This window comes from Dermacentor silvarum, chromosome 10 (assembly GCF_013339745.2).
Source record: "Dermacentor silvarum isolate Dsil-2018 chromosome 10, BIME_Dsil_1.4, whole genome shotgun sequence".
Classification (NCBI taxonomy): Eukaryota; Metazoa; Arthropoda; class Arachnida; order Ixodida; family Ixodidae; genus Dermacentor; species Dermacentor silvarum.
In genome coordinates, this window is record NC_051163.1 from 78,099,756 (window position 1) to 78,113,449 (window position 13,694).

General features: G+C 48.5%; 1 protein-coding gene across 1 annotated transcript in view; it reads left to right on the forward strand.

The window, feature by feature from the left end:
• LOC119431651 (E3 ubiquitin-protein ligase HUWE1-like) overlaps nt 1–13,694 on the forward strand; it is a 179,786-nt gene that overhangs the window by 134,967 nt on the left and 31,125 nt on the right. The window contains exons 69-72 of the mRNA XM_049657964.1: nt 61–336; nt 3,765–3,917; nt 7,751–7,956; nt 13,110–13,541. Of these exons, the coding sequence (XP_049513921.1) occupies nt 61–336; nt 3,765–3,917; nt 7,751–7,956; nt 13,110–13,541 (1,067 nt within the window). The remainder of the gene's footprint in view (nt 1–60; nt 337–3,764; nt 3,918–7,750; nt 7,957–13,109; nt 13,542–13,694) is intronic.

Consider the following 13,694-nt stretch of genomic DNA (forward strand, 5'->3'; position numbering starts at 1 on the left):
CATCTTGAGAATGCAATGCATTGTCCTCGTCTCGACCGTGACTCTTGCTCATTACCGCAGGCACGTCAGGCATCCGGACCACGGCGGGCACCATTCAGGACCGGTTCACGCACTCCACAGTGGTGATCACAGCACCGGGTGGCTCCGTGGCCGGTCCTGGAGGTGCGCCCAGCAGCCGCCTTCCTAAGGGTGGCCGCGAGCTGCAGCTTCCCTCGATGGGGGCGCTCACCTCGAAGATGTCCTCGCAAGCGTTCTTCCTGCGGGTGCTCAAGGTGGTCATTCAGCTGAGGGAGGCGGCACATAGCAGCCTGCAGCAGCAGCAAGCAAGGAGGAGGCGTGAGTGGTCGTTGCACTTGCTTTTGGGCGCATGTTGCTTGTTTATTTTCGTACTCTCAAAGCCCAAGGGCGTTAAAGAGAGAAGTGGAGTTGCCAAAGACCTGCAACAGCATTCTTGAAAGCATGTTTCTTTTTTTTTCTTTTGCCTTGTTGCCCATAGAGCCAGTTCACTTTTGAACAGAGCAAAAAAGTTGCACAACAATTTAAACTATAGTTGAACCTTGTTTGAACAGTTGCATCCAGCACGAAGATACCTTCATTATATCCTATACTCGTTATATGTGTACAAGTTTGTAATGAACATTGGATATAATGATGGTGTAGGCCATGGGTTCTCAAAGTGGGTTCCACGAGCCACTTATAAATTATCCGCGGTCCCGCGCTCGTCAAGTGCCTAAAACGGCGAACACGAGGTGCGCTCAATCCACTAAATTACCCATGCCCGAATGTCAAAAAGCACATCACAGTGCATAACAGCAACGCACGAACAGCCCAATAAATCCGCAAGCAGCTCGTAGCCACCCAACATCCGAAATCGGGCAGCCATGAGCAGCGCGCCTAAGCTTTCGCACTTGAATCTCGGCAGCCGTAACTTACCACCATGCACATTTCTCCCGTTTATAGATAGGGTAGGTGCCGATAGCGTGCGCACTGACGTATACGTTGGAGGAATTAAAAAAAATTTGTGCGCAGAGCACCGCAAATGCACGCCGCAAAAGAGCAAAAGCGCTAGCGTCCAAAAACGAAGCGGCGCAGTCCGCATCGTTATGGTCCTCAGTGGCAATCGTACGCGATACGTGACTGACAGCAACGCCGGAACACTTCGTGCCTAATTGTGCCCTCAAATCCTTTATTCTTGCGTTAATCGCCGTGCGTAACACCGCGTTGGCAGATAGCCGCGTGCCTTCGCAAGTGTGTAGTCGCCATCTATGATCGCGACGATAGCCACCACAGTTTCGACCGCAACGGTTGCGGCAAACAGTAGTTTCAGTTTCACTCGGTGCGCGTGTCGGCTGCGTACCTTCACAACTGCGTAGTTACCATCCGTGCGCACCTGTTCTAGCAAACGGTAGTTTCGTTTTGACTTGGTGCGTGCGTCGGCTGCCTGCCTTCTGAACCGTAAGGTCGCCGTCGCGTCGATAACGGCCACGGTTTCGTCCGCAGTGGTTGCAGCAAGCAGTAGTTTCACTTTGATTCAGTGCAAAGCTGTCGAAGATGAAGAGCACCGGCTTCATTGCGATGGACGGACAATTTGTTGGTGACCAGCTCACTAGCAAAAAAATAATCGGGATGTGCGCGCAATAGTGAAGCGTGTCTCAGATGGAGACGTGCGTCGCGGCCACGCTGCGAAGGATGTCGTGAGGCTTTCGCCGCTGCTAGCTCTAACCAGTCATGCGATGACAAGAATTTCAGCTTCTGCACTGCTCTTGTGCAAAATAAAAAAAATATTTGCTGATTCATTGAGTAAATAGAAGCGTGTTGATATAGTAAGCATGCATTCATTTATTGTTTTCTTGATAGCCTGGATAATTTGACATTCGGTTAATTAGGACATTTTAATTTGTTTAATTCGGAAGGGGGGGTGTGCCTTGGCGCTTCATGGAGCTTAGCAGGGTTCCCTCGAACGAACATGCTTGAGAACCTCTGGCACTGTAGGCAAACACATTTACAATGTATAAAAAAAATTCACCATATCAGCTTTAAAAAGTTTGCAGTTGGTTCTGTGTGAAAGAAATAGAAACGCCAATGGACCAGCGAAAGGTCTCCTGTAAGTTTGACAGCCTGTTGATGGCTTACTGTGTCGATACGTGGCAAGTGAACTATTCTGAAGTACAAACACGTGCTGTCCACTGTTAACACTCAACCATGTGACGAGAGTGTCACACGAGATAAGCACTTGGCTTTCAGTGGCTTGCTGGCCTGCAAGCCAACCATACCCGGCGGCCAAAATGTCTAGAATGGGCTGTTTCATGTTGCTCTTGCCAAGTTTTTGACACTTCTGCTGCCAGAATACGTTTTTTAAGCTGCAAGTAGCTGCTTCACTGTAGCAGTAGAGTACTTGTTGAAATAAAGCATATCATAAAGCATGTGTTCATTATCTTGATGATAATGAGCAGCGCGCCTAAGCTTTCGCACTTGAATCTCGGCGGTGTGTGAAATGGCAATTGTTCAGAGGTGCCCACATTCTTCCTATTTTCGTGAAAGGACCCTGAAATGTGGCTATTTGTGTAAAGGTGTTTGTTAGGCTAGCCCATTGCTGCTGGGAAAGAAATGTTTAAAGGTGGAGTGTGTGTTTAAGGGTCTTTTTCTACCTATAGCGTGGGGGCAAACTTCCATTTCCGTATTTTAATCTGTGAAATGTAGCAATGCTATTATGCTAGGCAACTACTCAACTGATATGCATGATGTTTGCTGCATTTAAATGCAGCAAATTCTTGTGACTTTTGTCGTTCATTATTTAGGTCTCCAGATTGTTTTGCAAATGTTGACAGAAAGTTTGTATTAAAATATGAGTTCAAGTTTACAACTTCAGCTCTGTACATAAAATACCATATAAATCGGAATATAGGTTGATTGACAGCCTTGAGCTTAGGAAAAAGTCAATACGTTCGACAAAACATGAAAGCAGACCGAAGTTGTCAATGGCGACTCATCCAATGTTGCAAAGCTTATAAGCAGCAGAGCTTGTGGCATGCTGAACAGCCCAGAAGATTGTGGTCGGAGTACTACATGCATGTTCTCTCACCTGCCTTACCATTGCTGTCATGCTGTTGTCCAGTCAAGTAGCAGAAGATTTTAAAGCATTGCTTGGTGGGTGCACACACACACACACACACACTCACACACACTTGCGATGGACATTTGGCATCAAAAGTTTACCATGTGTGGGTTGCACGAAGAAGTTGGAATTTCCCAGCAGTTTATGCCCTCAGCCAGCAAAAAACGTGCTACACTTTTTTTGTTGGCACATACCGTACTTAGTGACGACCCGAGTACAAGCTCTGCCGACAAAACTGCAGCGAGTCTACGCTCTGTGCCTCCATTGCACTTTGAAACCTAGTTCCTAAAGGACACTGGCATCGAAAAGTTCACCTCTGCCTCGACATCACTGCAGTGAACCTAATTGGCTGCCTCATCCGCACAAATTCTGTGTTGGGGAGCAGTACATTTGCCCCTGCATTCTTGGGTCGTTGCCAACTACAGTACAGGCCCCAGCTGCGGAAACGTTCCAGCTTTTTCTCTGAGTGCGTGGGCCACAAACAAATGCGATAATGTGAGATGGTTTCTGTCGGTCGTACTTCTGTGGCTCGTTTTTCGAGGCCCAGTTTTCCGTGTGAGCAGCTCACATGGCTTGATCGTCAGGTAGAGGGGTGTGGCTGGCCACTTAGCACTGGCGTGTCTGTCTGTGTGTGTGTGTGTGTGTGCAGTGTCGGGGGCGTGCGACATTCCCGCGTCGGCAGAGCCCCTGGCCTTCTCGTGGTCAACAGACTCGTTCACCACCAGCACGCCGCTTGCCGAGCGCGCAGCCTGCCCAGTGCAGCCTAACGCCAACAACCACATGGATGTCGATGGGGCTGGCGGTGAGCGCTTGCTTAACCTTAGGCGGGAGTGGGGGCGGGGAGGATTCTTTTCCTTTGTTCATTGCTGCGCCAGTATGAGCATCATGTTGCTTCGTCACCTTGCTGTCGTTGATGCCATAGAGGCTCCTACAAAAGTTAAGGCTGCAAAAGGTGCCGGAGAATGCAAAGGACAAACAGGGGGGGGACTGAGAAGCACCTTGTGATCGTCTCGGTCTTCGTGCTTGTCTATGTGTTGTCTGCTACTGGAGACCGAGACACCTTGTAACTGTCTCGATCTCAGTGTTTGTCCTTTGTGTTCTCTGGCACCTTTTCTAGACATGATAAACAACTAGGCCAACGAGATACGTTTTGTACAAAAATTACTACAGGGGACTCTGGCATTATAGTGCCTCGGGGAACTGGAAATTTGGGGGCGCGCTGTAAGCTGCTGCTTACAGCGCTTGCCGCACAGGCGTCGTATCTCGAAAGCGATCTTATCTTTAAAAGGACAAAGTTCGCTCAGTGCCAGTAGTTTTGCATACGCTGTGCTTTCGAAGTTTACTTCGCTCGCTGCTGCTGCAGCGCTTCCTGACTGCAGCATTTTGACAGCGACTTTCTGCTGTCATCGAACGAGATGTGTTCGTGTTTACCTGTGTGCGCGCGACACCGTGCTTGTTAATTTAATTAGTAATCGAATGTTTACAACTTTATGCGGCCGTTAAATCTGCTATCCTTACTTCGTATAGCTGTTTACTAATTTTCTATCGCAATCGATGCTTCGCTTTTATTGCAAAACTGTGACTTTTCTTACTTTGGATGTTCGTCACTCACTCTCTGAAATAACATTGTTACACATTGCGACCAAAGCTTCGGAAGTGAAGCATTTCGGATATTACGGACTTCGGATAAAACGGACATTCTTTGTCGGATTACCAGGGTCCGTTGTAATGAGAGTCAACTGCATAATGAAATTTCTGTACAATGAAGTGGAGATTTTACAGACTTCATTATATCGAGGTGTATCTGTACTTAGTCACAGTTAACAGGATTCATAGCCGTAGGCCATTATTGAGGTGTGGGAATACAGAATACAGTCGAATATCGAATGGAATATCTGAATCTTTCACAATTTGATACTTACAAGTTTTAGGGCAAGAAAATAGTGCTGCACATGCTCAGGAGTCTCCTAGCATTGCATAACTTTCATTACCATGCCTTTAGAAATCGATCAATTCAATTGACAGAATTCATCTACTTACTAGCAACATCGTGCACCCTCTAAAATGGCGACTGAACTTTAGGTAATTGTCATATTTGAATATGCTTGGCAGGTTGGGGAGTCTGGAAAAAAATGCTTCGACCGGAGTTATCGTCGAGATTAGCCACCGATGCTCCTAGCACATCTTCAATAAAAAGACACAAAATGTGCGCTTTGGTCGACTCGGCAAGGTCTTCTTTAAATGACACAGCGAGGACACAGAAGCTTCTCTCGGCTTGTCATTTTTCTTATCGGACGTATAGGCTGTTCTGTGTCTCAAATACTAGCAGATGCTCATGAGTATCATTATTTTGATAATTTCGTTTCACTGATATCATGTGCAACTTTATTTTACCCCCCCGTGGGTTGCTTTAATCCACCAGCGCTTTGACAGTGGATGCACAAATTTTACAAGCAATTTTTCTCGTCATGTAGCTTTTCACTCGCACAAAAGCGTGCAGTCGATTCCAGGTGGAGCTTCAACCGGAGCTTCACTAGCTGTCTAAGCTCTTACAGGCCCTTATTTATTAATCTACAGTATTGTGCAACATTACACATTACTGTACAACACTGTACAAGAACTGAACAAAGCATGTGGAGGCATGTGCGCCACTTGAACGCACGCTAGACAACCTTGCTTGCCTAGAAAAGCTGATCGTATGAAATAATCCAAGTATGAGGAAGCTTCTGCATGCTCCCTGACTTGATGATCATTACTTGGCGAGCCTAAAGAATGCTGTAATACTGGAAGCAAGTGCCTGTAGCAATGCGTAGAAGCAAATGCTCCCTGTGCAATAGGAACTTATCTGTTTTCACATTTGCGAAGGAACTGCTTTCACGCATGGCGTGGGCATCACTATGGCTAGCATTCAAGCCAATAAATCTTCTGAATAATCTTTTTAAGGGATCTGACTTACTAAAATTGGAAACTAGGAACCAGGTGCATATTTTGAATATTTTTTTTTTCCACTCTGAACTTAAACTAAAAATAGCAAATTATTACTTTCATTCGTGTCCCTTGACGTGTCTCTGAAGTTTTACATAGGAATTCTCAAAAACTGTCTGAGCGCTTATTACTGCTTCACGTTCATTGGAAACACCAATGGTCAGGCTATAGTTTTATGTATCGCTGTGTACGTTGAGACTGCTATGTTCTAAAATAAAACGTTGGCAGAGCACCAACAATAAGCTCATTTCTAGCGGTAACAAAGAGTTAAATTAAACAAGTAGCAGAAAAGCAACGCTGAAGCACATTGCCGATTCATTTGGCAGTGTTTGCTCGATTCCAACATGCCCTGGAATCGAACACGCACCCATTTTTGTGTGTTCAAAGTACAGCCTCCCGCATTTTTGGCTATATTACGCGAGAACACTATAGTATGGTCGGACGTCTTCCTGAAGGGAACATCGTATTAGACGACTCTTGCACAGGAGCGTGCTTAGTGCACTTGAGAGCACTTCCACCAGTCTCACTGTTATCGCTGCCTAAAGGTGCTAAACTGACGCATGATGGACGCTCGTGCGATATAGCTAAATATAAGGGAGGCTGTACGTGCAATTTTCCAGAATGTGACGGAACTTGTTGCCGCTAGCTTAACATGTACGATAACATCTGTTGAGTGAGCTTTCGTGGTTGTAGACTCAAAGTGGCATGTGGTCATGCTAGGCACATATACTACACAGAGAACTACTTCTGTCGCCATGTTAGGATGGTAGGCTGTTGCAAATACCGCGTATGCGGTTTTGGTTTCATGCCCGATAGCATCGTGCAGGCAAGTTGTGGACAACTGCTCATGGGGGTAAAAAGACGTGTGCGTTAGAACTGTGCAAATGCTGTAATCATTCATTGGGAGCTACTGTTCTTGCTTAAAAATCTTTCTAGGGCAGGCAGACAGTAGGCATTTTCGGCAGTGGATTGACCTGTGTTGGATGCATTCACTGTCCCCTAAGTTCAGCTAAGACAGACGCTGCCACTGAAGGGGTCGCTATTGGGGTCACAATTTGGGTGCTGACCAGTCAAGTTCGATTTATCCAGTGAAGGCTAATTTTAGGGTCTAAATAACGAAAGTTTGGGCCCGTAGAAATGTATAGGCGCTGGCCGAGGCCTTTGGACAGAATCGAATTAACAGAAGTCTACTGTAGTTCAAAAGTCAAGGAGCGTAACAGTACATTTACCAGGCTGTGCAGACATTGCTGTGACATACCAACTTTAGCCCTTGGCTTCGATAAACAAATCTTATTTGTAGGAAGTGCTGAAAGCAGAAATCCCAGACCTGGGTAACGTAAAGATTTTATGCCAATGCCATTCCTTTTCGCACTTCGTCAGGGGTCAAAGCGGTGCTCTGCCTGCATTATCGAGATTTGTGAATGGTGGATAATAGCGGCATAGAATTGAGTGGTAGAAATCTACATTATACTGGTTCTGGGGTGTTTTTACAGATGTTCTACTTTGATCTGTTACTAACAGCGTTTCAACTTTTACTATGTATTTTATCTCTTCAAGTCTTTTGTAAGCGTCGAGTGTCCTGTGCTGTATGTAGTTTAAAGCCAATCTGACCCGTTTCGTTTTCTTTTTTTTTTTCTGGTGTCTTCACAGCATCTGGTAGTGCTGCTGCAGTTGCAGCCAATGGGCAGAGTGCTTCTGCACAGCCGTTGGCAGCGTCCACACCAACACGGCAAAGTTCTGTACCAGCACCAGAAGCTGGCACCACAGACGAGCCGCTGCCGTTGAGTGAGGAGCTGAGGCTGGATTCGCTTTGGAGCACCCTCAGTGACTGCCTTCTCGAGTTGGCTGAGACCCAGGTGAGCTACGAACCACAGCCCGAGTGCAGCTCATTGGGTATTGTTGTGAGCATGAGTGTCCCAAGTGTGCACTGGCGAGCTTGAAGAGGCAGCAACCACTGTGGCAGCTTGTGGCTTATAGCGTTGTGCTACTAAGATCAAGGTTATGGGTTCGATCCTGGCCATGCTGGCCACATTTTGGTGAGGGCGAAATGCACAAATGCTTGTGTAATGGATTTAGCTGATAGGTTAAAGAACTCCAGGTGGTAAAAATTAAACTATGGCATGCCTCATAATCAAATCATCGTTCTGGCTTGTACAATCCCAGAATTAATACAATGATATGCAACACCCCCTGCCTCCACTGAAAGGCTGCAGTCCTGCCCACATGTTGATACGTACCGCGTGTGCGTGCATGCATGTCCTGTTAATTAATTTAGACCTCCGAATTAAGGTAGGCTGCAAAAGCAACCAAAGAATAAAATGGCTGCAAAGAATGATAACAGAAGCCACGGACCCCGTTTTGTATGAAGCCTATAGCAAAGTCAAGGAATGTTGATGTGCCAGTCTCTGTGAGCCAAAGACTGTGGGTGTAGGAGACGTCCTGTCATTCAGCTCCGGTTAATTCGATTTTTGTCAATTCGATCCATTTTAAAGGTACTGGCCAGCGCCCATGCATTTCTATGGGCCCAAAGTATCGTCATTTGGATCCTAAAATTAGCCTGATCGTTCAAACTTGACCAGTCAGCCTGAGCTTTATGGTAACACCAATAGCACGACACCTTTGCTGGCAACATCTGTCTCGCATTTGATTCAGGGGCGTGTTAGAATCAAGCAAATACTGCCAAAGAAATCTGCTATGTGTTTGACGTTTTACTGCACTTTGTTTAATTTGACACCCCTGATAATTCAATCAGTTTTGTCACTCCTGTTAGGGTTGAACTAACGGAATTTGACAGTATGTAAAATGCTAACATTTCCCATCTTCATCCAGTGGTGCGTCTAGAAGGAACAGAATTGTATGCAGTGATTCCACTCCTGCGCCAACTGCGCCAAAGTGCGCCAAATGGGATTTACTGCGCCATCCTGATACAATCGACGAAAATTGCGCCTAACTGCGCCAAACAGTCTCGGATTTGGCGGCGTATATCGCCGACAATTGGACCAACGGGGAATTAAAACGTGCAACGCGATGATAGGGCTAGCCTTAGTTGCGAACAGGAGAAGAAACAGCACTAGCGCGTGCGTCCCGATTAAGGGGGGACGCGGCTTTCGCATCGCGAAAAATGGCTAAAAATCGATTTTTTGAAAATCACATTTTCAATTTCTGTAACTCTTATTTTATCTGATTCCGAAATATCATCGCTGAAAACCAAGTAGAAGTGCTCTAAAGAAATTGTTGTATCAGCCAAGGTGCCGAAAAATTTCGCGGAAATCGCGAAAAAACGGCGTTTTTCAAGCCACGATGTCTCCGGAACGGCGCAGCCGAGCGCCGCCATCTTGGACTCGTTGGAAAGCGCATTTCTCCGTCTTCAAATTTGCGCTTCAGCTATCTCCTCCATACAGAAACAAGCACAGAAAAAGCAAATGATTGAAGGTCGTGCCGGAGCCACCGATTGCCCGCGCCCGCCACGTGACTCCAGCCCGGTTCGCCAATTGGTCCGGTGCTCGCTTCGCGATGGCGTCGTCTGCACCGTTTGTTGCGGTCTCTTCGCGATCTCTGGACAGTTTCCGTAATCTCGACTAGTATTAGAGCGGGCGCTACGTGTACATCGCAGTAGCGTGGCCGATCCCGCTTTTTGTAGACGTCTCAGACCCGCGGCCAAGCATTCGGAGCATCGGCGACGCGGATTCGTGACCTAGCTTCGGGCACGGAATCCTCGGTCACGCGGCTAAGCCTTTCGCGCGTAGGCGTCTCCGACTCGGCGATCCAGCACATTGCGCGCGGGCTTTTCGGATCCTTGCCTAAGCTTAGGAGGCGTTGCCTAAGCATTTCGTGCATCCGCGCCTCCGACTGCGCGACTAAGCACATCGAGCGTCGACTCCTCGAGCCCGCGGCTACGCATCTCGCGCGTCGGCACATCGCTCAGCGAGTCTCGACTCCTCGGACCCGCGGCTAGGCACTTCGCGCGTCGGCCCTGCGAGCCTCAACTCCTCGAGCCAGCGGCTAGGCATTTCGCGCGTCGGCAGCTCGGAAGGCGTGACTAAGCTAATCGAGCGTCGCCTCCTCAAGCCCGCGGCTAGGCATTTCGCACGTCGGCACATCGCTCACCGAGTGTCGACTCGTCGGACCCGCGGCTAGGCACTTCGCGCGTCGGCACGTCGAGCGTCGACTCCTCGAGCCCGCGGCTAGGCATTTCGCGCGTCGGCACATCGCTCATCGAGTGTCGACACCTTGAGCGTTTATTCCTCGGACCCGCGGCTAGGCATTTCGCGCGTCGGCCCCTCCGACTGCGCGATTGAGCTTACCGAGCGTCTATTATTTGGACCCGCGACCAGGCATTTCGCGTGTCGGCACCTCGTACCCGCGACTTAGCACATCGTGTGCCGACTCTATTGTCGTAATGCCACGATATCTCGTAACAATACCTATCTACCACCCCTTCATAAAGAGAACCTTATCATGAGCTCTGCTCACTAGACCACTTGGGCTGGCACAGACACCTGGCTGCAGAAGTGAGGCATCATACAAAAGTACAGGCTGGAAAGCACCTAGCAGCTGCATTGCTGCCTATCTATCAGTGACTCTCCTAACCTCCATGTCAATGGAAGATGATTCAGAAGGCTGCTGAGAGCCTTCATTCAGTAACATGGTCGATTCTACCAAAAGAAAACAATGCCTCACTGACTGCACTAGAGACTGCTATCAATGAGGCAGTCTGCAGGTACAACGCTAGAACTACTGTATATTTATGCCCACATAGTTCTGCACCTCCCTTGGTTTGAAACCCAGGCACCATGCTCTTTGTAGAGCAGCAGTAAAGAATGCCATACAAACATGAAAAACGCAGAACAAAGGCACAGCAGCCCAGAGGCCACATGATGCGGGAACGGTCCCACATTTGCGACGCAACAGCGGTGCTACCAATGCATTGGGTACTATGGGAGCTTAACAGCCGGGAAGACGCAGCGCCCGGGAACGTAACAGTGGGGTTCTACTGTCGCTTGTTTGAAGTGCAGCATGACATGTGATTATAATAACTGCATGCCGCCAATGTGTCCATCATTTCTGTTTATGGATATACGGAATGACATCAGCAATATATGACACGATATCAATTTGTGTGTGTGTGTGTGTGTGTGTGTGTGTGTGTGTGTGTGTGTGTGTGTGTGTGTGTGTGTGTGTGTGTGTGTGTGTGTGTGTGGTGTGTGTGTGTGTGTGTGTGTGTGTGTGTCGCATGTACACTCGTTTTTGAAATACTTCAGGATGTGAAAAATCAGCTGCTCCAAGCTGCTCCCAAATGCCAAATTGCCTGCTCCAAAGTGCTCCAAAATGAAATTTCTGATGCTCCAAAAATTGCTCCAAATCAGAAGTCCGCAGTAGCATCACTGTGTATGTTAATGTAGGCTTCTCCTGTTTCTTAAAGGCGCACTAAAGAGAAACAGGAAGTTCAGCTGGAATAAAAGAGGGACCTTCAGGAATGCATGCAGTTTTTGTTGGGTGCAAAAATATGAGTTATTAGCGGAGAAATTCGTAAACAAAGACCAAATATCTCTTCCTCAATTTCTCTCACCCCAGATTTGGCGCTGAAGCAGTGTCGTCACAGATTTCATTGCTCTCAGCGAATCAGAATGTGTCATGATACGTCACCGCTTGCGTAAACGGCCGAGGCACTGAATGCATCATGGCTGCATGCATGGTCGCTGCGTTTGCGTGCGCCGCGATGGATACCGTTGCTGCCGCTGAACCTTGCAACGAAGAGCTCGCCAGGGAAGCAGGACTGCATTTCAGCGATATTGAGTGAAACGGTGCGAGAAATGATCCTCCGTGCTCGAGCGGTAGGTGTTTCCGCGTGCGATGGCCGCGCCGGCGGAAAGCAGAGCTTCGTTTTCGTCGACGGAGAGCGAAGCGTCCGGTCCGCCAGGCGACGATGTTCCTGACAGAACAAGCGTAGAAAGTTGCACACGTACTCAGTATGGTTATTTCGTGTCTTTATTTAATGACATTCAGCACTCGCCGAGCCGCCACTTTGCTGCTGCAGGGGCACCGGTAGGGGGTTTGATGAAGGCTGCATTGAGGGAACCGCTGCTCGTGAAAGGACTGGCCTCTGGGGCACGCCAAGATACTTTCCGAATGAAGGATTATACACATAATCCGAGGGCGAGAAATGCAGAGAGCACACCATCAGTTTCTCTGGCTCTTTTGCCGTTCTATCATCGGCAGAGCACTGAGCCATTGCGAACGCCGGGGAGCCGGGGCTCACCGCGCGACACCACATGAAAGGACACAATCGAGTCAAGACTGCCGCTGCCCCTGAGCAAGCGCCTTGGGCCATTTATACAGCCCTCAACACTACGCACACGAGGCATTTTCTGGCTGTTTCCCGTGAAGGCAACGTTTTTCGAGCCACGCAACACGCAACCAAACACCGTAGAGCGGAACAGGCGTGCGCGACGATGCATTGACCAAGAACGAAACTACGAAACTATCACGACCGGATGTATCGCCATGCCATTTTTTCTTATTTATTTAATTTGGTGCTAAACTTGTACTTCCTCACTTGAAACAGTTTAAAAAGTTGGCAAATGCGGTTTATGTACGTTTAAGGTGTATTTCATTTTGCGCTTTATTAACAGCGATAAATCGCTCTCGACCAATCGCGACCGGTCTGCATTTGTAATCTCCGACGTCACGAACGTGTAGTGCGGGAAATTCGAAGGGGCGTCAGCACCTATCCTTCAGTTTTTCACTATTTTCTCGCTTATTAAACATCTGTTTGCAGTAAGAATGGTATGGCTGTGATCGTGAAAGGATAATCTACCATTTAAGCTCAACTTCCGGTTTCTCTTTAGTGTCCCTTTAATTCACGCCTGTCAATTATACTGGCCTCTAAAAGCACTTCAGTCATACTAAGGCTCGTCTCGTTCCCTGCCTCCTTGTGACAGTGAATTCGTACGCCAAGTGTGTCAATGCTGGAATCTTATGCGAAGTCTTCTTCTATGGTTTTATGCAGGACCAGCATGCCGTGCTGGTTCTCCAGCCAGCTGTGGAGGCTTTCTTCCTGGTGCACGCCAGCGCACCTTCGGCTGCTGCAGCTACTGGCAGCAGCGCCGTTACAGGTGGCTCGCGGGACGCAGCTCCTCGCCGACGCGAGTACCGTTCGGAGAGCCGCGAAACCCAGCTGGCGCACATCCACCAGGAGATGGCACCCCTGTCGCCCCTGGCACAGCAGCAGGACGGCCAGCCGCCTGCCACGCCTGGCGCTGAGCGCCCCGCCGACGCCCACCTCCACCCAGATGTCCAGAAGTTCCTGGGTTTTGCCGAGACGCACAGGACGGTAAGCTTGCTTTTAGCTAGAGTGCCCCGCTCGCATAACTGTACCACAACCATGGGTCGGCAGAATAAGCAGATATGCAGTAAAACACCGGTGATACGATCCTGGCTGGTACGAATTTCGGTGTGATACGAATTCATAACATTCCCCGGCCGAAATACATTGCGTACAATACGGAAAAAATCGGCTGTTCCGAACGCACTGCCGCGCCGCTACGGATCATACGAACGCCGTGAGCAACAGCGCGGCGGGCCGAGCCAGCGG